This window comes from Ylistrum balloti, unplaced genomic scaffold (assembly GCF_031769215.1).
Source record: "Ylistrum balloti isolate Yb309-2 unplaced genomic scaffold, AGI_CSIRO_Ybal_v1 Utg371122, whole genome shotgun sequence".
Classification (NCBI taxonomy): domain Eukaryota; kingdom Metazoa; phylum Mollusca; class Bivalvia; order Pectinida; family Pectinidae; genus Ylistrum; species Ylistrum balloti.
In genome coordinates this window covers 312,433-338,426 of record NW_026782616.1, presented here as the reverse complement: position 1 = coordinate 338,426, position 25,994 = coordinate 312,433, and the positions used below count along the sequence as shown (strand labels likewise).

Genomic DNA, 25,994 nt, shown 5'->3' with positions numbered 1-25,994 from the left:
CACTTCCCTATTTCTGCGACTCGTTTCCTAAATTTCTTGAATATTAGTAATACTGCATTGTTTTAAAACAAAAAGATAGGTATTGATATAATCAATATCTAATACTTCAAACTACACCGGTATACTAGTTCGGAAAATAGAGTGACCTGGCTAAGATACACTCGTAATTTAATTGTTTCTTTACAGAGAACCACACATAACCAGATTTTGTGTACGGAATCACATTATATATATACACAATATATAACATTAAACATTATGTCATAGCAATGAATCATTTAAAATCTCATACCATCGTAAAGCAAATTTCGTTGTCATTACTTCTGTAATACTCTCATTTTTCATTTATTTTGAAAAAATATAAATATTTCCGCTGGTAAATCTTGAGTGTTGTGTTCGTTATACGGGCGGTACGGACCTGTCACATATATACCCGTATACAGGTAAGCAGGTGCCCGATGCACCCAATACTCGCCACTTTCTGAGGTATGAAACTATATACGATAACACTAATAATACAGGTCCAGTGTTATTTCGAAAATTAAAAATGACTTTTATAATCACTGATCAATTTCAATGTTCATGTGATCGGTATTTAGTAAACAACTTCACGAATTTTCGTTTAATTTTCAATCCGTTATATAAGCACAGTTGTGCGCATGATAGTGCATCGTGCGTTGCAATAACTATACTTTTGTTAGGAAAGCGGAGACTAATACACTTATAGCTTAATTATTGACCCCTGGGTCATCCTTAGTCCCGGGAGTCTAATCTTAGAAACAGTCGAGATCATCACCATATAACCACATATTTATTTTTTTGGCATGGCAAACATATTAATGCACAAATGACTTATCTCGGTATCATCCGTAATCAACGATGTTTTTACCCTGAAGTCAGAGCGTGTAATCAGTTGGGACCCTTCCCTATAACTTTATATACCTTTGTTGGATTGGAGAGACAAACAAATACATGATTTCAGAGCTGACTCGGGTTCACACCTAGCCCCTTTTTATCCCTGAAGTAAAAGCCTTGAAATCATATGCGATCTCCAAGCCATATCTAAAGTTTATTTGTTTGAAATGGAAAAACGAATACATTAATGCCTACAGATTTGACCCATACACATTACTGACCTGTTGGAGCTTACCCCGGTTATCATAACAAGTATCCCGGCTCCGTAACTACATTTACATTCGTCTGGATCTGTAGGTTCCCAAACAATATATCATGAATGGATCTAAAAACGAATATATACTGAGAGGAAGAAGAAACGCAATTAGCAGAAAGTTAATATTGTAAATTAAATCTTTGACGTACACCCTTGAAACTTGACAAATGTGTGCATTTGAGTTAGGTCCCGATGGAATCGTATTAAAATCACTGTTGCATAACTAAACTGCTCAAGCCGCTTGTACAAAAGAATAAGAGACAAAAACACGATATCTCGAACCCAGTATAAAGGATTGGTTCAATTGAACCACAGCTTAATGCGCGGCGACGTGCCAGACGAATGCAATGGCCGTAAGACGCTTCCCAATGCAACGTTGGAGAATGGTCCTGTTCTCAGATGAGTCCAGGTTTTAGCTTTACCGGGCAGTCGGCCGACGTCGTGTCTATAGACGTCCCCACGAACGCTATGCAAATGCATGCGTGATAGAGAATGACCGCTTTGGGGGAGGATCTGTCATGGTATGGGGAGGGATTGCGCATGGTATCAATACTCCTCTGGTTGTTATTCTGGGCAATCTCACGGTCGTCCGCTTTAGAGATCAAGTCCTAGCGCCGCATGTTGTTCCTCTAGTACAGTAGCGTCAACTGACTTTTCAGCAGAACGCCCGGCCGCATGTAGCGAGGGTTTGCTGTGGTTATCACGCAGCAAACAATGCCCCCACCCAAGACTGGCCTCCATACAGCCCTGACCTCTCCACAACAGAACATGTATGGGACGAGTTGGACAGAAGGATAAGACGTAGGCAGAATCCTCCAATCAAGGTCGCTCAGTTGGCGTTGGCGCTGGATGAGGAATAGAATCTTATGCCAATGAGAAGGGTTAATACCCCGATCAATTCAATGCACAAAAAAGTTCGTGCAGTAACTGCAGCTTGCGGGGGGCATACACGATATTGATTGGTCCTTAACGCACTTCATTTTGAGTGGGATACTCTTAAATCACCGTCAAATTTGAAAGGGTTACTTAACGTTATGATGTATTTAATATGTACTGTTAGCATGGATATTTTACATATACTGTAATTAGAAAACAATTGACTGGGCAACTGTTTGTACTCGCATATAGCTACATTGTACATGGAAAATCAAACCTGCTGTAAAGGACACATCTTTGTTCAACAAACAAACACACACACACACACACACACACACACACACACACACACACACACACACACACACACACACACAAACACACAAACACACACACACACACACACACACACACACACACACACACACACACACACACACACACACACACACACACGTATTTGGTACAAAGTCAGGACCTGGATCCCAAAGGTAAACCAAGGGCACTCACATATAATGGTATTATCACAGTAATTAATGACTGCAAACAACGGGCTTGGAAGGTATACTCACCACGTAATTTTCATTTAACCTAAGTAATTTAAATGCTTCGTTATCATCATTTGAAAATGAATGAAAAGAGAGGACATTTGCGACAAAGGGAGGACAAATGTGTCTTAGATACAAAACGAGGACGCGTGTGTGTACATACGGAGGACGCGTGTGTGTACATACAGAGGACGTGTGTTTACATACAGAGGACGTGTGTTACCTCCAAAGAGAGGACGTGTGTGTACATACAGAGGCCGCGTGTTACCTACAAAGAGACGACGTGTGTGAACATACAGAGGACGTGTGTGCACATACAGAGGACGTGTGTGCACATACAGAGGACGTGTGTGAACACACAGAGGACGTCAGATACCTCCAAAGAGAGGACGTGTGTGAACATACAGAGGACGTGTGTGTACATACAGCGGACGTGTGTGAACATACAGAGGACGTCAGACACCTCCAAAGAGAGGACGTGTGTTACCTACAAAGAGACCACGTGTGTGAACATACAGAGGACGTGTGTGAATATACAGAGGACGTCAGACACCTCCAAAGAGAGGACGTGTGTAACCTCCAAAAAGAGGACGTGACTGTACATACATGTTCTATACATATATATGTATTACTTGGCTAATACGTTCATATTGACTATCCATAGAAAAAGATACATCGGTTAATATCCGTTTTCTATGCAGTCAATCGCCTTTGTTAATGTTTTCTTCTAGCAAATAGAACAGCATTTTGACCTAGTAAAAAGTTCATAATTCTTTTACTATATAGAAGAGGTCCATGGGCCTTAATAGTCACCTGAGTTCTGATGTATTTATACATATAACTGATATTTTGTTTTCATAATAAGAGAGATATCAAACAGGCTTCTAACCAGAGACCTAGTTATATAACCATGGTGATATAGGTCTCTGCTCTAACCCAGCGACCGGGGGCGGATTTTTTCTTACCTTTGCCCAGTGACTTTGACCTTTTGTCATTTTACTTCTCCTTTGATTCCAGTCAATTTTGCTTCATCATGTGAAAACAAAACATTTATCAGTGACTAGATACCACATTTGACCTTGACCTTTCCCCCAGTGACATTGACCTTTGGTAAATTGGCTCCACGTTTAGTTCTCACCAACTTTGCTCCATGTTATAATCAAATGTTTATCAGTGAAAAGATATCAAATAGTAAATTCAATCTTTCATTCGGTTTGATCCTTTGTCCCTGTTATCAGCCCCTAGGGGCAATATTGTATTAAGTAACACAAAAGGCGAGATAAATCATTGAGGTTTATTTTTTATTATTATTTCTTTCAAATCGAACACAAGCAACACAAACAGATGCAATATACAATGTAACTTGTCTAAACCGGATGTCACCAGGACCAAACTTTTTGGCCGGTTTACCCAGGTGTCCGGTTTGTAGAGGTCAACATTGCTTACATTTTCCAGTGCTGGGACCAAACATTTTGGCCGGAATACTGAGAGATCCGGATTACACAGGGGCCGGTTTAGACAAGTTACACTGTATTACCATCTGACAAAGATAAGAATAAAACATGTCAAAAATTGGGGGAAAAATGAAATTATTTCCGTAAATTGAATCCGTCTCATTATTAGAACAACAAAAACAAAAGTCATTATGATCCAACATAATTTCTATTCTAATGTGGATTCCAAAAGCATTTTTTAAACTGTCATTGAATAACAACTTTATATCTCAGCATCAAAATGTGAAACAATATTTACGTCTGACATTTCATTGAATAACAACTTTATATCTCAGCAACAAAAGGTGAAACACTACGTCTGACATTTCATTTGCCATGACAATGCATGTCTTGTGTTTAGACCCTTGTGCAATACAAAGTAATCAAATTTTACCTCAGTTTGAATTTATTTGGCAATGTAAAGTAATGCCAAAGTCATTTTTTTTTAATCAAACTATCAATGATTACTTGTTTACTCAATAGCTTAAAAAAATACATGAGGAATAAAACATGCAAATGAAATGTTCAATATAAGTGAACTTTATTCCTGCATTAAGCATCAATGAACAGAATTTAACACATTGTGTGACCTTCTGCCACTTTTAAAATAAAAAAAAGTGACGTATCTGATACAGTAATGTTATAGAGAACAAGAATAATCATTACCAGTAAGTTTGATCACAGTCAAACTTGTACACTGCAATATGTAAAGGATGACAAAGCATGAAATATACAGTTTTCTTCTAAAATTTCATTCCATTACAAATACTTTTAATGCAACTAGTGTAGAAGGTAAATATCAACAAAATGGTATTTCATCTTAACACTAAATAATGCATCTTCTAAATTTCATTTATAAATCCCCTTGACCGAATCGAGTCTGCCAAAACAACAATTATCCTTTATCAATCCATCATGCAATCACTACCTTACAATTATTATCATTAAAAAATTTCAATAAAAAGAATATTCAAAAATTCTTACAAAATCTCATTTTAATTGCAATGAATCTCATTTATATTGTCCAACATGTAACTTGAAATTGCTTTTCTTTTTATGTCTATATTGCCTACTTAGACATCATTTAATGACATTTCTTTAAACTTTGAATGCAATTGTAGACAAAGTTTTTGATGTTTTTCCAATTTCTTCTACTCAGACATTGATATTTGCGTAAACAGTTGTCACAGTCCAGTTTTCCTGGAGTTTTCCTGATATGAAGAAAATGCTCCATTTCTGATTTAACAGCACTTCTCTCTTCTTCTGTCCATGGTATTCTCTTTACAGTTCTCCTACTTCCTATTAAAGAAACAAGATAAACTATACAGGATTATTTTGTGAACTGCTCTTAAAACCCTTTTCAGTATAAATTTTTTGGTTACTTCTATCTTTAAATCCAATTACATGTATGTACCACAGACATTTATGGTCCAGATATAATATGATATACAGATACACAAGTTATATTTTACTGTGACAATCATTTATTCTATAAACTATAAACTTTATTTATTTTACAACAATTATGGAACAAGTTATACAACTTATATTAATCACTCTTGTTGGCCCAGATGTTAGCGCGCGAGGGGTCTTTGTGTGGAAGGAAACCAGAGAACCCGGAGGAAACCCACGTGGTCGGGCAGGTGACCCCATACCTTTTCACGTCCGATCGGGGAATCGAACCCCGGCCGCCTTGGTGAAAGGCAAGTGCGCTATCCACTGCACCACCCGACCACCCTATTTTATTCTATATGATGTATAAACATAAAAAAATACCTGGTTTCTGTGTCATGCAAGTGGCTTCTGTACTGTGGAGAGATTTTCTGCTATTTCTCTTTCCTGCTTTCTCATTATCTTGATCTGCATCATCTGCGGGGAAAAAATGATGGGACTTTTACATCTTTACTGATGTTTGAAGGCTTTCCTACAATACATTTACTAAAAGCTCATTCACAGGTATATTCTGCCAAAGTCACGAGATGAAGACAGGTTCTGCCAACTGGCCAAGACATAAAAGATCTACAACATGGCATTTACAGTGGACCCTCGAAAATCCAGACGCTTTCATTTCCAGCCTAAATCGTCCGGATTACGAGTTTTCCGGACTGCCGAATTTATGTACAAATAACATTAAAGAAATCTGTTCCCAAACATTTTGTCTGGATTGTGAGTTTTCCGGATTTTAGGCGTTTGGATTATCGTGGGTCCACTGTATTTCAATTCATGCATGTTATTTACCTTGATCTCTGACTTCTGTAGACTGTGTAGTTTCATCCTCAGATTCGGATTCATCAGACACTGTAACAAGGACAAATTAAATGATTTAATTGTACAAGAGTTATTCAAAATAACTATTTAACATAAGAATGAAATACCAACTGTTTCTGTAATGAAATCAAACTATTGAAACAATATTAGATATCCTGACTAACTACATTGGTCATGGCAGATGCCAAAAGATATTATCAATGTGACCTTTCATGAAAGCAGTTTGAACTTTTTGAGTACAGAACATGATATATAAAAATTCTAAAAGCATCATTACCACCGTAATAAACCTATTAAAGAACTCAATGATACACTATAATTATATGTCTTATTTATTTTTACCTTCTTGGTCAATGCTAATATCATCTAAAGACTTTCCAGAAAACTTTCCCAATGTTCCTTTGTTTGCTGCCATAAGTAATTTTCCCACTTTAGCAATTTGAATAGTATCCTCAGGGAGACGATAGAAATTTCTATGGACCTTCACATCGTGTCCAAGGAACTGAGCTAAAATGTCTAGTTCATTGTCCCTCAAGTTAACAACTTGCGAAAGTGTTGCAACATGTTTTCTTAAATTTGTAGACCTCATATTTTCTGGATTTTCTAACTTTGCTTCCGATGCTGTACTTCTCATGCAGTCAGCTCCGCGTACATAGCCTATTGCGTTGTTAGCGAACACATATGGGTTTCCCTTTTCTATTCCAGCTGCTGATCGGTATTGTATGAGAAGATCCAGTGCTTCCTCTGTTTTTTTGGGGAACAAAATTGGCACCTTTCTTCCCCGCTTTCCACGAGTTTCCACTCTTGACAAATTCTCCACAAGATGTTTTTCCAAATTGTTAAGGGTTTCCTTCACGTCTGGCATGAGGTCAGTTTTGCTTTTGAGACTGAAAACATCCAAGGACAACCTCTCCACTTCACCACTCCTTCTTCTGTTGAACAGTATGATGCTAACTAAAATAGCTTCACACAATGGCCTCCAACCTTGGGCGTTTTTTGATTCCAGAAGTTTTATGTTGGCATCAATTTGCTGGTCCAAGTACTTTTGGAACTTCACTACATCATTTGTGAGTGGAAGCAATGAAGGCTTGTTCCACTTCTTTGTTTCTAGACTTTTTAATGCTGTGGAAGAAACTTCAGTATTCCAATCCATAGAATACAGTCTCTGAAACCTTTCCACATTATCCTGTACCTTAGAATCACCCTCTACCAGAGCTTTTGATAATCTGATATTGGCACATTTGCTCAATGAAAATCCAATTTTCAAAGCTAAAGATGGGATATCCGCTTTTGTGCCACATTTAACTCCACATAATGATCTCACAGCTTTGACACAGGTCTCAAACTTGTTTGCTTGGATGCAATCTGATAATGTAACTATATCTTCATCTTCCTCTCGTGCCTTCAGTAGAAAACGAGACAGTTCCCTCATTTTTGTTCGGATGTATTGATGCATGTGGGGCAAAGCTTTATGTTTTTTGTAAAGCTTTTCCCCAAACAGAATGATTAACTCGTCATTTCTTGCACACAGTGAAATGTTATCCACACTCATGTCGGCGACGACATCCTTCTGAAAATCTGAACCAGCCTTTTCTGAAGCAGTTGATGGCAGAAGAAAAGCACTATTACTTTGGTGTCTTGTCCCTTTAACAAGTTTTTCCTCACGGAAGGTACACTTGCTGACATGCCGATATAGATCATGCTTTAGGTAAAATCCAAGGCAATGTCTACATGGCAAATAATCATCACTGCTTCTTGACTTACTTAAACTTTTCTTTGGTACAACCTCTCCTTGTCCAGATTTCAGAACTTCTATGTTATGGTTATAGTTACCGGCTTTTCTCAGCTTGTCAATCAGAGTAGCTCTTGCACTTTTTTGTTCTTTACTACGCCTGTCTAGTGAACGCAATTTTATTACATCAATTTCATCTTTATGCTGAGTTTCCAAATGTCGAGGAAGTTTTGCAAAAGGCTTGTTACAATATAGGCAGTAGTGTTTTTTATCCCAAATTTTTTTCCCGTTTTCATTCTGAGAAAACAGTTTAACTGTAACTCCATCTTTTTGGATATTTTCTTCAGTCTGATTCAAAGCCTTGGGATCCAAGATTGGGATTTCACTTGAGTCATCTGATCTGGCTGAGTTGTCAATAACTCTGTAAAAATTAACTAAAAGCTAGAAATATGTCTGGACGACATCATTAGTAACTGATGGGAATGCAAGAGATATATCTGGTTGTACTGTCATAGGTTAGAATTTTTTCATTTCAATTTCAGATACTCTGTAAGACAACCTCTACCTCTCTAGATCATTTACCAAATGATATGAAATATTGCATAAAACAATTGATTTTTACCTATAGCTAACTACATATTAAAGTATGGCATGGATTGATTGATTTCCGGTGTTAATCAACAGTTCATAGAAGTATTGTAAATAAATTGTTTCCACCTTTAAAAAATTCAAATAAAGAACTTTTAAAGTACTATACAAGTGTAGTTAAATGAAAATACTGCCAGACTAGATCCAACCAGGATATATTTTTCTTCCAATGAATATATAATACTAGAAAACATTTTGTATTAAAAACTGGCAAGTGATACAAGCAATTTTTTTTTGAAAACGGTCCATGTTATAGATGGAAAAGGACCGTTTATGTTATAACTAGAACTGTCATCATGAAGATAGCTAAAACCCCTGCAGATGCAAAGAATTTATACATGCATTGTTTTAGCCACGGAGTCTGACAAGTGATTCCAGTATATATGCCCCATACACTGTTTCAGGTGTTAAAATCAGAAAAAGAACTGCATTGCCATGTTCCTCACAGACAATACCTTTGACTCAATTTTCACAAAAATTCCAACAATATCTAAATTTGACAAATCAGAAGCCTCCCTCGAAGGCCATATTTTCACATTAGAAAATGGACTTCATCTTTGTGTTCCTGATGAAAGACAATACCTATATACCAATTTCCGTGAAAATCTGATACTATTTCATTTTCGTCCAAACAAAAGCCTAAATCATGTTTTAATAGTAATGGTACTGGAATAAGTTGCACCATTTGACCAAGTTTCAATAAAAATGACCACAGGGTTGATGAGTTATGGCTATTTCACAAAAACCTGTGTATAGTGACCTGGTTACCATGGCAACTATAATTTCACAAAATGAACTTCACCTTGGTGTTTCTCATGTCGAACAACACCTGTATACCAATTTTTCATTATCAATCAACCATAGTCCCAATCATGTTTCCATAGAAACGGTACTGGAACACCTATGAATGATATTTATAGGCATTAATAGGTTACACGATTTGCTAAGTTTCAATTATTATGATCCTATCTTTAATCCAGAGACTGTTTGATTAAATTTTGTATGTGTCTTTGTGGAAATAATAATTGAGCAAAATGTAAAGGGGCCTAACTTTCATAAAAATGGTTGGGAAGATGAAAAATAACATCAAGAAGCGCACCTTCAACTTTAACTCTAACAGCCTATTAAGTTTAAAGGATTTTGAATGAAAATTGTAGGAAGAGTTGAGTGGGCAAGGTCTGTCTGCAGACAGATGGGGGGATGGATGGACAAGCTGTTTCCAAATTAACCCCCAAACTCCGTTGCAGAGATATAAAAATACTTTCAAAGCTTATCTTGTTTTTAATCATTTACTGGGAAAAAAGTTAGTGTAATCATGCACACCATATAACTCACTTGGACTCAGTACTTGCTTCTGGTACTAAAATAATTAATAATAATATGTACAACATTTATATATGCGCAACAGGAATCTACACTACGGAAGTACACCGAGGACAAACAGAAAAATAATAAGTAAATAAATAAATGAAATAAAATAAATTACAGTAATAATGTAATACAAGAGGCCCAGAGGGAATGTATTGCTCACCTGGATCTTTATGACCAAGAGTTCTAGGCATAATTTGTCCCCCCCCCCCCCCCCTCCAATGTCAGCTTGACAATTTGTACATTTTTGAATCCCAAACTCTTGACAATGCTTCCTGCCAAATATGACCCACAGCATTTATTTAGTTTCAGAGAAGAAGATACTTAAAGTAATAATGCCAAAGTACCCCATTTAGGCCCGCCCCTCAGTCCCATGGGGGGGCAACCACTTCATTTGTACATTTTTGAATTCTCGACTCTGAGGATGCTTCATCCAGCGAAATATGATTGATAGTCATTATTTAGTTTCAGAGAAGAAGATGCTTAAAGCTATATGGCCAAATTTCCCATTTTGGGCTCTGCCCCTCAGGCCCCTGGGGGGTCAGCCACTTCATTTGTACATTTTTGAATCCCCACCAGCCAAGGATACTTCCAGCCAAATTTGACCAAATTCCACCCAGTAGTTTATAAGAAGTCAATTAAAGAAATTGTTGACGGACGCCACGGACCAGGTGAGCTAAAAATGGTGCAAGTTACATATTAAATGGTATTGTCATTGGAAGACATCTTTTGTGAAATACATCAGTATACAGTTAAATTATTTCATTTTTTTTGTTTTTTTTGCTATTTTTATAATTTAATGATTTTGAACATTAACACATGTATAAATTTCTTTTCGTAAATTTTATATTAAACAGTACTCATACAAGAATTCCACGAAAGTTGATGTGTCGCCTGCAAAGCAAGCAGAAACACATTTTCTATTTATAGTAAGAGTGACCTTGACCTTTGACCCTCGACCCTGAAAAGCAATCTCAGGCAAGCACTTTTGATAAGGAAGTATTGTGTGAAGTTTGACTTTATTTGGCACAGAGGAACTCAAGTTATCGCACAGAAAAAAAAAATCTATTTTTAACAATAGTGACCTTGACCTGTTACCATCGACCCTGAAAAGCAACCCTAGGCAAGCTCTATTGGTAAGGAAGCATTGTGTGACGTTTGAGTTTGATCGGTCCAAGATAACTCAAGTTATCACACAGAAACCATAGGGTGGATGATACCGCCAACACCGACATAGCAATACTTACCTGTCACCTGCTAAAGCAGGCGACATAAAAACTGAATGCAATAGAAATTTTTGATTTGGGAAACAAGATTGCGTCTTTTAACCTAACTAGGAGAAGCTAATGAAGAATACCATGTTATGAATACCTACTCTTCATCTGTGTCGGTATCAGATGGCTCATATAACGGATCAGCAGATTCACAATCTTGCAAAGATGGTGACGATGAACCCTCATCAGAGGAATTGTTCAAAGATGTTACAGTGTATCTGTCAGTATTTTGAAGAGTCCAAACACAAACACTGTCAAGAAGCCATTCCACTGTTACAACGTCTTTATCGTATCTTCTACCATATTCTACAAATTCAAAATTAAAGACAATTTCCACCAATAATTAAAAAAAGTTGACCGCATTACTCGCTCTGGAAGTATTAACCAATCAGTTTTTACAGCACTAGAAATATAACGAGAAAAGTGCACTTGAGAAAGAATTCAGAGGAAGATTTATCATGTATATATATGTAACAATATTAACAAAGGGACAATATCAGAATGTTTTACAACTAGCAATCATATTAGATTTTTTTTCATCTGGCTGGCTTGATCTATTTATAAAATTATGCACACATAAATGTAATCACCCGGAGTATATTTTTTACATTAATATCAGCCTTCCTAATGTGATACAGGTACAGTCAAACCTGTATATAAAGGACACTGAAGGGGAAAGACTTAAGTGTCCTCTATAGAAAGGTGTCCTTTATATAGAGGTCACTAACATTTCTAATATGCTGTGTAACTATATCTAAATATATCACTATTATATATAACATTTGAATAAACACTTTTTTTTTAAGTTTTCATTAACTTTTCAAACAGAAAAAAACCTAATAGGTTTTCATCTATTATGACCGAATAAATTGTTTTTATATGTATTCAAGTAGCTAGCTAGGGTATAATTAGTTATTAAATCAGTTTCACAATTTTGGATTCTTTGCCAATATGATAGAATGGTATAGTTTTGTTTGGGTGTCCTTTATACAGAGGCTATTTTACATAGAAAATAGTGTTTTGGGGAATTTCTAAGTGTCCTTTATGGACAGGTTTCCTTTATACAGAGTATTCTTTATATAGAGGTATATAGTAAAACTTGTTGGGGGTTCCTGAGACTGTCCTTTCATAGGAATCTGATATTTAGTGCGTAATGTACGAGAAAACCAAGAACAAATCATACCACCTATACCGTATATAGGCCTATAGAACGTATAATATACGCTATAGGTGGTATGATTTGGTGTTTTGATTTTCTCGTACAATACGCACTAAATATCAGATTCCTATGGTCCTTTATAGGCAGGAGTCCTTTATATGGAGGTGTCCTCTATTGCAGGTTTGACTGTATTTATGGTTTTCATTTTTCTTTGTGTGTGGATTTGTACTTGAAAATCTATGGTATAAATTACTTCTGCAAAGATCTAGCCTCCTATATGTCTTTATTTCAATAATTTCTTTGTACCTTTCAAAAGCTCAGTGTCATCTGCAGTCAAATCTGCTTTTTCTTTTGTAAAAAGAATTAGGTCACATTCTTTTACTGAAGACAGAATGCCTGAAGCAGACATGACCAGGGCAGGGATATCTATAAAGCAAGTAAAAGCAAATTAAGTTCATTTTAGCTGCCACATAAAATTTAATATACTATTTACTACTATTCACAATATAGAAGATTTCATCATAAATAAACTTGAAATGAGAAAAAATTGCAGTATCACAAATGTATAATAATATACCCAGGTATTGGCATTTCTACCTGTGGCTTAAGGTCAAAGTTATAGTGGCCACCTATTGGCAGTGCTTTGACCTCAATTTCAAGGCTACAGTGACCTATTGGCAGTTCACTTCACATCTGCTTTAGGTGATGCAACTACATACCAACCAAGTTTGATGAAGATATTTTTACGGTTAATAGCATAGCAATTATGGCAAAGACAAGAAATTATTTGAAGAGGAGACATAATTAGTGCTGAAATGGTTAGCCGAAACTGCCAACTGGATAACCATCTTTGACTAACTAAGCAGTAACTTGATAACCAAGATTTGTTGAGTTAACTCTGTTGTTTTGGAGTAGAGATGTCAAAGATATCGTAATACTGTAGTCCTTTGGTTTCTCTCATATACCTGTTCCAGATTATGACGTAATATAACATAGTGAGACAGAAATGAGGGGAGAGGGAGCTTTTGCCATACAGGGCAATGACAATGGTTATCAGATATTGAAATACTAACTGGATAGTACAGTTGTAGTACAGTTGGGTTTTTTTCCAACCAAACTTAATGAACCGGGTACCTGTTATAGCACTAGTTTTAAGTGTTTTTATAGTCAAAACAGTGATCACATTATGAAATTCAATATGAAGATGAAGGTGTTCGAAGTATGCCTGGTGGTTTATTTTTGTTAATTAATGTATGAAGAATACTTAACATGAAACAAGAATTACGCGTAAATATATGTCTCGCCTTTTCCACTTTGCCAGTAACATCTAAGTCCATATAGAATATGTATTTGCTCTAAAATACCTGAACCTGTACGACAATTTCCTGTATAATGTGGTAAGGTATATGGTATAATGGTGTTAGAATTTGAATTAAACACCATTTCTCAAAATTCACAAGGTTTTACCCCAAAATATCTGAAACTGTAAAGCAATTTTCTGTAAATTGAGAGTAGGCGCTCAGCATGATGGTAACAGTAATATGTCCAAGTTTAAATTTTATCTGATATACCAAAACCTGTGAATCAATTTCCTTTTAGTTTTGGGGAGGTGTTCACTAAAGTTGTACGGGTAATGTGACAAAGTGTGAATTAATTAAGATAGCAATAAGGCAGTGAAAACTGGACTTTAATGCAAATTCTCAAAATTCACCAAAATTCACATGTTTTTGCCCAAAAATACCAAAACCTGTCAATCAATTCCCTTTATATTTGGGGCAGGTGTTTAGTACAGTTTTACGAGTAATGTGACCAAGTTTTAATTCAATCGGATAACAATAACGCTGTGGACTTTTAACGTAAATGTTGACGCGGTCACCCCTGTAGGAAAAGTAACACCTTAGTCTCGCCTTTTTCGACTATCGTCGAAGGCGAGACAAAAATGAGAGTTCAAGGTATAATTTTAATGCATTCTTGTTACTTTTGTTAGTTTTTTTTCATCTGTTATACTAAAATGAGTCCCACTATGCTGCTACCAATAAATGTCCTCTAATTCCTTGTTACTACAGTTGTTAGACATGTCAGAGATACCATTTAATGTATCAATTTCCAACCATGTACTTGTAATCATGGAGGTAAGTTATAAGTAAAATAACCATGTGGTGATGTTAAACAGGAGTCCTAATGCTCTCTCTCTCTCTCCCCCCCCCTCTCTCTCTCTCTCTCCCTCTCTCTCTCTCTCCCTCTCTCTCTCTCCCTCTCTCTCTCATGAAAAGGATAATATGTTCTCATAATGATGTCTGTAACCATACCCAAAACAGTAACTGTGTCTAATTCAGCCAGTTCCACATATATTTTTTTTGTGTGTAGAATTCCATGTGATGACAGCCGTGCTCTTCGTGGCCCATTCATACAACAAGTAACATTGTCTCCACTTATTTCATAGCCTTCCTGTAAAGATGACGAAAGAACCCAATACACACTGAGTAAAAATTTAACTCCAAAAAGACAAAAAAGATAAACATAAACTATAAATGCAGTTCAAAATGAATGTCTCCGCAATCAATGAATGTCCCCGTCAATATACAAATATTGCATATTTGTGGCTAAATGGACCAACTGTATTAATTTAATGGATATAATTTTTTTGCGTAACGGTGTTAACATTCACTATTATTTCAATTCTCGGAGGCTTGTTTCCAATACCAATACTGTTTTATTGTTGCACTATGTCCTATCAATAGGCATGCGGGGGTGGGGTTGGTATGTTATCTTAGTCTGAATCTTGGTCATCGCATTTGTTTCAATATAGAAACACATGTAAGCAAAACTGCGTAATTTCTTCACATATTTGGGAAATGCATGCATCCATATGAGAAACTAATTACCTCTGGCTGGATACATCTATGCTTTACACTGTCTGTAATCCAACTGGGAGACAAGATCCAGCACCCTTTTGCAATTCCTTGCAAGTACTTTGCTGTACGATCACACGGATCTGTTAAAACATGTTTATATTTTTATGAAGGAAGTTACATAGTACCCTAAAAAAACTCATAAATGCATGTATGTGAAATGCACTCTTCGGCTTCTTTAATACTATTCATGAAAAGCGTCATATCCTTTCATTGGCTGAAGTATTATATGCTTGGGAAACAACTTTATAAGATCTTAAGATCCAACCATGTTATATAGGTTCAAAAAAAAAAAAAAAAAAAAAAAATACAGGTTAAAAAAAAAAAAAAAAAAAAAAAGTAAAATGTTACCTGTCTAAAAACATCCTTTGCAAAAATAAGAAAATCAAGATTTATATACTATAAGATGCATCCAAATTAATCACTGAAATTAAAACCACAAACCAGGAAGATTTAGCTAACAACTTGAACCTACCTTCTTTCATTAGTACATGGGTAACAGATGATGAGAAGGAGTCAAGGTATCTGCATTTCCTAAATCCTGATGCAATGGCCACTCTTCTGAATTTCTTTTTGATTTCCTATTTAAACATACAATAATTAGATGTATATGATCAGTGAAGTTATACCGACTGTGCTGAAGACAAGTAATATGTTAATTTTTTGAGGCAGTCTGCCCCTCTGTCAAGATACAAATAAGTTGTAGATAATCACATCACAAGTACAGACATTTAACACAAAGCCCTAACATATGTATAGATTTAAATCTAGATGGGCTAAAGGCATTTACCCTTCGGCCGATGGAACATAGAAAGACCCTATTTAATTAGTTAGAAAACCATCCAGAGGTAGTACTGAAGCCAAGAGTTTGGAAGAAAAAAGTAAAAATTACATGAAAGCAGGTCAGATGAAAAGTGGGTATTAAGGAATGAACAAATGATAAATATTCTAATACTGACATGAACATATAAAAAGTCTACAGTCCAACCCACACTTTCTGTTATCTATGGCATGGAATAGCTTTGTTGTGTACTGAAAACACACATTGTCCACTCACATACTTAACATACCTCAGTAATTCGAAATCCAGACAGAACAAAAAAGCAAGCTCTAGAAATTGGAGTGAATTCATCACAAATGCTTGCAACTGCATCTCTGGGTAGATTTAATGTTCTATCATGGTTATTGTCACCTGATATGGGAGCTCTCACATCTTCACCATCTGGTAACTTAAACTCAGGATTGTGTGTAGTTACTGAAAATATAATATACACACCAGGTAAAGTGGCAATACAGAAGGTAACTTTGTATCAGACAGATGAACATTTTTTCCCTGTTTCAATTCTCCACATGTATACAGCCAATCATGATAATACTCATAAATAAATAAATATTACTTTATTTACTCACTGAAAACACTGCAAAAGGATAAAAAATCTTTGTTCCTGATACTTACTGGGATACATGTTTATTATTTGTTCATCAGAGGTCTTTAGAACCCTATTTTCATCCTCCTCCTGTGTCACAAGAGAAATAAAGACATAACAAAAAAAAAAAAAAAAAAAAAGTGTAACATATATATAATTTATACTTACAAAGGTCAGTATCTGGTTTGCTGGCATCAGTTGCAGATGCAGGGATGTTGACCATTGACACAGAAATGTCAGATGCTGGTTCATTGGAACTGTATGTAGCAGTATCATCAGTTTCCATCTTAACTACTTGTACATTTGTCGTTGAAACTGGGGTGTTATCAATGCCATCATCCAGGGTAGCAACTGTATCTCTTGGTAGATTTGATGGTTTGTCATGCTTGTCAACCGATGAGGGAGCCATCACATCTTCATCAGTTACATCTGGTAACATACATCCAGGACTGTGTGTAGTTACTGAAAATGTAATATATATTACTGTCAAAATCCAAGATTGCTGCCATAATTTGCCATATTGTTTTCTAAAATTGGTTCAAAAATAGAGTACAATGCACAACTAGGCACCAAGACGAATCAACATGAAAATTACTTAAAGATCTAATACAAGAGGCCAAAGGGCCTGTAGTGCTCACCTGCTTTCATTGAATCTCACTAATAAACATAAATACCATGGACCTTTTGACCAAATATCATGATCCAAGGCCTTTTAGTTTTGGTTTTAACAAATTTGACCCCTGTGCCCTTGAATAAATGTCAAGGTCATTTATTTTTGCCAACTTTGTTGCCATTTATCCAAGGAACATTTTGACCTAATATCATGATCCCAGGCCTTTTGATTTATCAGAAGAAGTCGTTTAAAGGTATTAACAAATTTGACCCCCGTGACCTTGAATAAAAGTCAAGGTCATCTCTTTTTCGCAAACTTTGTAGGGCTTCATCCAACAAACCTTCCTGCCAAATATCATTACTCTATGGCTCCGGTTATTGAGAAGAATTTGTTTAAAGGAAAAGTTGACACCAGACGGACGGACGTATGACGGACAACGTGCCACTGCATAAGCTCACTTGACCTTCTGGCAGGTGAGCTAATGAAATAAGCATTCATTGATTGAATTTTAATAAACAAGTATACTAATTTCATATGAAACAAGCTTTTGGCAAGTTTCATAAATGTATAAGTTAATAAATTCAAAATCAATACATTAACACATTATTAGATTCTATTAATTACAAACATACTAACAAAAATATTTCCAAAAATTGTAATCTATCAGTGATCAATCTATGTTTTATTTACAGTGGGTCATTTTCCACACTTTCATGAAAAAATGTGGGTCATTCTATGTTAAATTGAAGTATTTTTTATAATTTTAGTAGGACATTCCTAAAATTTGTGAGTCTATGACCCGGGACTCACACATAGATTTATCACTGCTCTATATAGGGACAATTAATGCAAACACAGTATTTAAGTTTCTGTTACAAAGACTAGATCATAGTGTCATGTACAACTGCATGACGTCATAATTCGGTCTTCAGTGACCAGACTAATTTACATTTTTATTACATGTGTGCTTTATCATTTTTATTAAACAACAATAATACACGACAGTAGCGTGTATATAATAAGTATCATTATTTACAGAACACACTGAGAAGGAAAACAAGAGGCCCAATGGGCCTGTATCGCTCACCTGGATCTTTATGACCAAGAGTTGTATCAGTCTATGTCCCCCGCCCCCCCTCCTGACAATGATTCCAGCCAAATATGATTGATAGCCTTCTTTCAGTTTCAGAGAAGAAGATGCTTACAGCAATATGGCAAAATTACCCATTTCGGGCCCCGCCCCTCAGGCCCTTAGGGGGTCAGCCGCTACATTTGTACAATTTGCATCTTCACCTCCTAAGCATGCTTCCAGGCAAATATGATTGATTCTTTATTTACTTTCATTCAGAGAAGAAGATGCTTAAAGCAATATGGCCAATTTACCCTTTTGGGCCCCACCCCTCAGGCCCCCGGGGGGTCAGCCACTTCATTTGTACATTTTTGAATCTCCAACTGCCAAGGATGCTTCCAGCCAAATTTGATCAAATTAAAGAAATTGTTGATGGACAGACGGATGCCACGGTACGGCTATAGCTCACCTTGGTCCTTTGGACCAGGTGAGCTAATAAATAATCTTACATTCTTCTGAAGTCTCCAGTATTCATTGGAAGTTAATTCAAAGAAAAGATTTTTCATCCTCATTCTATATATAGAAGGAGGTGTAACATATTTATACTTACAAAAGTCAGTTTCTGGTTTGCTGGTATCAGTAGCAGATGCAGGGATGTTGACCATTGACACAGAAATGTCAGATGATGGTTCATTGGAACTGTATGTAGCAGTATCATCAGTTTCCATCATAACTACTTGTACATTTGTCGTTGAAACTGGGGTATTATCAATGCCATCATCCAGGGTAGCAACTGTATCTCTGGGTAGATTTGATGGTTTGTCATGCTTGTCAACCGATGAGGGAGCCATCACATCTTCATCAGTTACATCTGGTAACATACATTCAGGACTGTGTGTAGTTACTGAAAATGTAATATATACACATCAGGTAAAGTGATAATACAGGAATGTGTTTCAAATACAAACTTTGTGACAGAAAGATGAAATGGTTTCTCTTTTTTGATTTTACAATACAGCAAATAATATAATTACTTAATTGTTTACTAAAAATCACTGCAAAAGGATAAATAATCTTACTTTGTTCCTGATGATTACTGGGATACATGTTTATTATTTGTTCATCAGAGGTCTTTAGAACCCTATTTTCATCCTCCTCCTGTGTCACAAGAGAAATAAAGACATAACAATATAAAAAAAAGTGTAACATATATATAATTTATACTTACAAAGGTCAGTATCTGGTTTGCTGGCATCAGTTGCAGATGCAGGGATGTTGACCATTGACACAGAAATGTCAGATGCTGGTTCATTGGAACTGTATGTAGCAGTATCATCAGTTTCTGTCACAGGTATACTATCCTTCTGTATACTGGATACAAGATCATTTGGAGAGTCCTTTACATTTGTAGTATTTCTCCAGGGATATGGACCATTTCCATAGCAGTATAACAATTCCTCCCTTGGATGTATATCTCTGATGGCATAGAAGAAAATATGGGGCTCTCCACAAATCGGAACCATCTTTGGTTTCAGGTTTGGCTTTCTGTCATCATTTATCAGACGGCCTAGTGATCCATCATCATGCGTTGCATCTAACCTGTGAAAAAAAAGTTGGCATACCGCTAAAACTTTGTCATGTTTTGATTTCTCATTATAAATTTACTGAAAATCAGAAATGTTATTTGTAAAATTATCCCACTTCGCTGAGAAACCATGAACAAACAGATTTTATGCTCAAGTGAGTGAGTGTTCCAGGTATGTTGGACATTGTTTTTGACAGGAAAATCATGCAAACATTACCCGAATAGAAGCATTTTTTTAAGCATTTTTAGACCCAAAGTTGAGGGTACTCATATTACACAAGTGTGCACATTACATGAATTTTTTACTGCTGAGGTCGGAATGGGGGATGAGCTTATTACCGGACACCCCCCCCCCCCCAAATGTTGGTTAAAAAAAAGGGGGTGGGCTTATTACTGAGCATGGGCCTATTGGCGGACAAATATGGTAGTGAAAAATATTAATACACAGCAAGAGGTTTTTTGTGTTACCGTAAATATTCGCATATAGTGCGCACTTGCGTATAGTGCGCAGGTACTTTTTGGAGATCAGATTTTAAAAAAAATATTCTACAGAAAAATTAATTGACTGGTCACTGCGACGAAACATTTGATGTGGTCTGATCCATTGATAATTAGGAAACCACAATGAGCGTGACCCTAACACATGTAATTACCTTAAGTAAACAAACTTACCCAGGTGACCCAACAAGCATGAAAGGCTTGGCTATTGTATAATTAATGGTTAATGACAGTTAACACGTTGAGTATGAGGAGACTGATGACATCCGGCTTGGGCTGAACGCGTACTATTGGTCCAAAAACGATGTTGTTTTGTTTTCAGTATAGGCATGATCTTTCATGGTATCTGTACCCACCGCGGTATCCGAAAGTATATAATGATAGATTGTTTACACCAACTTCAACATGGGGAAACAGCGAACATCGTTTACAGTGAAAGAAAAACTGGACGCCATTGACTACGCCGAGAGACTTGGATTTCGTGCCGCCGGTAGCCACTTCGACGTTCCGGAGTCAAATATCAGGGCATGGAAGAAAAAAGAAGTCTAAAGTCCCTACCAATGACCAGAAGGGCTGACAGAGGTGCTACCTCGAAACACCCAGAGATGGAGAGAGAGCTCTTCAACTTTGTATGCAATCGCCGAGATGGTAATTATTTACTGAAGATCACTGATTTAAAATGAAGACTTACAACAGGTTGTAGTATAGTGAAATCACTGTCAAATAACCACATTGGCAGGGTTTTTGCCAGCTATTTTGGGAAAGGGACCCTGAGCAAAAATTGGGAAAATATCATCGGCATTTACCACAAATTGGGAAAATAACATTGGTATTTCATAATTTTGGGAAAATACTAGTAAGTTTCACCAAATCCTTTGAATCCTTCACCAAAATCTTTTTTGTGTAGTATTTAGAATTATGTGACAATACCATTAAAAAACATGTCAATGTACCGTAAACGCTTTGCATTCAAGTCCTTATACAACGTGCAATTCAAACGCAGATATGATTTGACTTCCCAGCGCACGCTTACCAATATACGTGTGTACATTTGTGTAGTCGACATGATTAGGCCTAATGACTGAAAACTCGTAATAACTGTTAGCATGATATTTTAAGGTTTTCTTGTTTTAATTCAAATTGGGAAAATACAGATTGAAATTGGGAATGGGTCCGTGTACCGGACCCTATAGATGCCTGGCAAAAACTCTGATTGGGGTCTCTAAAATGTAGACACCAGGGTCTCCGATCTAATTAAAGCTGGTGAACACGACAAATTATTTCCATATATTATGATATAATTAAAGTCACCCTTTTAATGCTAGCCAAGGCACGGTCCCTTATTTCCGTCAGGACAGAGTTCTTACATTCATCAATACCAGAACTTTATGAAGAGTCGATAGAACATTAGAATAATTTGGAACTAGTAGTATGTAAGATGTGAATGTCATTGGTAGTCAAGTTTTACAATACAAGTATAAATGACCTTGACCCACTTTTAAGGTCACAATAATTAAATATGTTAAATCTGTAAACATCCTTTTCTAATTTATATAACCAAATGTCTCAAAGTGCTAATATTAGCGTAGTTCTTACTGTGAAGGGCAAATAAGCCCTAGTGGTGAAAAGCCTGTAAAATTCTTTCCTACAATTTTTTAGTTGTTTATTGTTGTTGTATGTCCTATTGACAGCAAGGGTCATTTAAGGAGGTGCTAGATTGAGTTCATACACCACTTAACACTGATTTTTTGGTCGTTTTTACCACCGAATATCGGCGGCTTCCCCTTGCCAAAAAAAGGGTAAAATTTTCTCAAAACTGATGGTAAAATTCCCAATTGATACCTGACTTTATTGATGGCGGTGAATATTTCTGATATCCTACTAATTGCCAGTTTCTGCCCAAGCACCGTAAGTGTTTGTTTTTGTGGGTTTTTTTTCTTCAATGTCCAAGCGTTTACGTGAGCCCAAGACTTTGTACGTTTGATTCTGCCTATTAAGCAGATGATTCGAGAACAGATTTCAACTTAAATACGACACCTATATAAGTTGTACTGAACAACGCAAACTATATTATAAGAATCTATTCTCAAATTCTGTCATGTTAAAACAGTGTGTAGTGACACTAACTTGCTTAATTATCGTCCCAAAGTGAAACAAAACAAAAACATGGGTGCCACCATTTTGTATGCTGGGGTGAGACTAAAAACAAGATCTGGGGTGGAATCTAGACAGAGCATGCAGTACGGAAATTACTGATTAAAGACAAAGAAAAACAAGAGCATGTGGATCTCTTAAAAATTTCAAAACTAGGAAAGTTTACCTGTAATTAACATTACGGAACTATAATGTGGCCATTTATTTTCAGAAACCTTTGAAATGATTACAGTACGAGTACTCGGTCAATATAAAAACATAGGAATTTTTTCCGGCCAATATAAAAACATAGAAATTGAAAAAAATTACTTTGTTTTGGCTTTAATAAGTAATTTTTAATTTTCCCAATTTCCTGAAAATGCTGCTTTAAAAAAAACTGCACTAACACTACCTATGTAAATGTTCTGTTGGGCACTTGGATGGATTTTGTTCTTAATATGCAATGGTCTACCTGCAAACTATGCCCAGCTGAAATTAGGACACCATGCAATAAACCAGGATGCTATCTTACATACCAGTACTGTTTGCCTTTGAAGACACATTCAAAAATATATGTGTCATCCTCACTTTGATGTGGTTCATCTGTCCTTATGACACCACAATACTCCAGCACAGTGTCCCCTTTTGGTATATATTTTTTTGCCAGCACACCTTTACCTATGGGAAAAGATTACATTTTGATATTAAATTCTGCATATTTAATTTGTCAACTATAATCTTAACACACAATATCTAATGACTGATGCTAGCTCAAATAAATCTCAGTCTGAATACATAATATATAAGTTTAACACAAATTAATCAGAATTGTATAATGAATTAATTAGATGATGATGTGACATATATAAATAATGTACTGTCCTGAACACTATAAGTGAGATTTATAAGCACTAGGATCGGCAGTTAAATTTCTTATTTACTACATCATTAATACCATCAAGTCCTTGTGCAGTTGTAAATCATTACTCTACTCTTCTATTCTGTAGTTTTAGCAAAAAAATTATTCTTGAAGTAAATCGACATGCATGAAAAAGAAATAAAATATATATTAAACACTTTTCTTTTTATGTCTGACAATATATTTAATGATCCTTTTAAATTGTTCTGAATGGATTTTCAATACAAAAGATGCTATACCTTTTTTTGGTATATTTACAATGATGAAGTCATCAAGTGGCCTTGTCTTTGGACCATTACTCTTTTTCTGAAAAGAAAATATATTACACAATTATAAAAATCTGTTAAGATTTCAAGAAAAATCTCTCAAAAATGGGGCTATACAGAAATTGATGGTTAAAAAAATTAGGGCTGTCATGAGTTCCCGGACACGGGTCGGGTTTGAACAGTGACCTGTTTCAAAAATGTCTACCCGAGTACACGTCAAAATAGGAAATATTGGTCTTATGTCAATGTTACCAGTAAAACTTTATTAAATCAATAAAATTTCTTACTCTGATGACATTACAATTTCTGTATCCAATATGTTCACACGCAACAATGTATTACTAATGTTTATACTCACACTTGTATTTCATTACAGAAACCGTCACCTCTGGCTCAAGCAGCCATGTGTACTTGAAACCTTAATCATTATCGTATACATGTATAAAACTAGCTAGAGACTTTCCGGATCAGAATTGTCATGTGACTGCTACTTTCTGTTGGGCATATTATATGCAAATTGATTTCTTTATATTCTGTCACAACGTTAGCATTATAGACCCTAATCCTCTCGTTTACACGATGAAGTTTTGCAATGAGTAAATACTGAAATATCACATGATTTTATCACCCCCCCCCCCCCTCTCTCTTTCTTATATGACACTGTATCAAGCCCCACACTACACGTAGGTAAATTTATCCTCTCCGTGCATGTAACACTGTATGCATGTAGACTAACGACTCATGACTATTGTTGGGTACGGGTCAGGTATTGAAATTCGAGTACTCGGGGCCAACATTTTGTACCCGTGACAGCCTTAAAAAAAATCTAATAGCACTAGGAACAAAGCTATGTTCTCCTACAAACTTCCTTTTGTTCTTATACAAATTACATTCTGCTCAACAAATTTCATGCAAAACAAGTAGATACCAGACATTACAATACACTATCACTTGTAACCTTGTAAAATTGATGGAGTTTCTTTTTGTGATATTTTATTTATCGATTGCAGGAAGTAGTCATAGTATTATAATAAGAGTGGACCAGTATTCAGATCCACAATTCAGGAATACATGATTTGTTTTCTTTCCTTTTTTCAATACAGCTGGAGATAAGTTACATGTATAATGAATTTTGACAAGTTAAATGTGTTCTCTCCTGGCTGCTTTACCAGACAATATGTTGGACACAGATTAAACTACTGCAGTTTAGCATTATACATGCATGCATCAGGTGCAATTTCAAAATTGCAGTGGGGGGAAGTAAAAAGTCCTTATTATACATTGATATATAATATATTACAGTCAGCCCACTCAACCCAGACACTAGGGCACTGGCTTATAATTATATAAACAAAGGAGGTGTGAACCACCTGTAATCGGCCAAACCCCTTAATTAAGGCAAGAGTAGTCTGAAGGGTTCTGACTATCTCACCACGATTTTATTTTTGACATGGTCGCGGTCAATAGTTAGAGTATTCTTCCTTACAAAAAAAAGCGACCTGCAAGGGTCGGCGTTCAAGCAATATTTTAGATAATTCATGACAACGCGATATTTATAAATTATACGTCGATGGAAAGATAAAACATTTTTCTACCTACAGTGTACGTGCATATGTATCAAAACAATTAAATGTTGTAAACTATGTACACTTACTTCCACTTATTTTATTATTTGGAATGGCCGTCACTATGCGGAATCTCTCTAGATTTGTGTTTGTAAACATAGCAAAAATAAATGAGCGGGAATGTCAAGTTACAATGACAAATCTAGAGAGATCCCGCACAGAGGCGGCCATTATAAGCAAGTGAGAAATAAAGTTGTTGAATCAGGCTATTTTTAACAAAGTTAATTCAGTTTTAAATGTTGGAAAGCTATATAATTTTTCATGGGGGCTAGCTACCGTTGTTAAGATAAAATGTGACAGATAACTTACCTCTGTTAAAGAACGCAGTCTTTTCGTAAGAGGCATAGCGCCTCACTCCTCGGAGAGGCGCAGCCGATGTCAGCTTATGTATTGTTAAGAAAAAGAACACG

The 25,994-nt window shown here is 36.0% G+C and overlaps 1 protein-coding gene across 1 annotated transcript; it reads right to left on the bottom strand.

The window, feature by feature from the left end:
• Positions 1 to 5,086: 5,086 nt before the first annotated feature.
• On the bottom strand, positions 5,087 to 25,979 carry LOC132560831 (uncharacterized). Its single transcript, XM_060225522.1, has 16 exons — positions 25,894 to 25,979; positions 23,933 to 23,999; positions 23,311 to 23,452; positions 19,787 to 20,157; positions 19,169 to 19,462; positions 17,045 to 17,338; positions 16,520 to 16,704; positions 15,925 to 16,030; positions 15,423 to 15,532; positions 14,847 to 14,985; positions 12,844 to 12,963; positions 11,480 to 11,684; positions 6,699 to 8,509; positions 6,327 to 6,386; positions 5,865 to 5,957; positions 5,087 to 5,387 (listed from the first exon to the last, which is right to left on the bottom strand). The coding sequence occupies exons 1-16, from the start codon at positions 25,927 to 25,929 to the stop codon at positions 5,173 to 5,175; spliced, it is 4,248 nt and encodes a 1,415-aa protein (XP_060081505.1). The 5' UTR covers positions 25,930 to 25,979; the 3' UTR covers positions 5,087 to 5,172.
• Positions 25,980 to 25,994: the final 15 nt, after the last annotated feature.

Coding starts and splice junctions, on each gene's coding strand:
- LOC132560831 (XM_060225522.1), bottom strand. CDS start 25,929: ATGCCTCTTACGAAAAGACTGCGTTCTTTAACAGAG. Junction 11,685..12,843: donor TGACACTGAGCTTTTGAAAG/GTACAAAGAAAT, acceptor TTGAATTTGTAG/AATATGGTAGAAGATACGAT. Junction 6,387..6,698: donor TATTAGCATTGACCAAGAAG/GTAAAAATAAAT, acceptor TCCTTGTTACAG/TGTCTGATGAATCCGAATCT.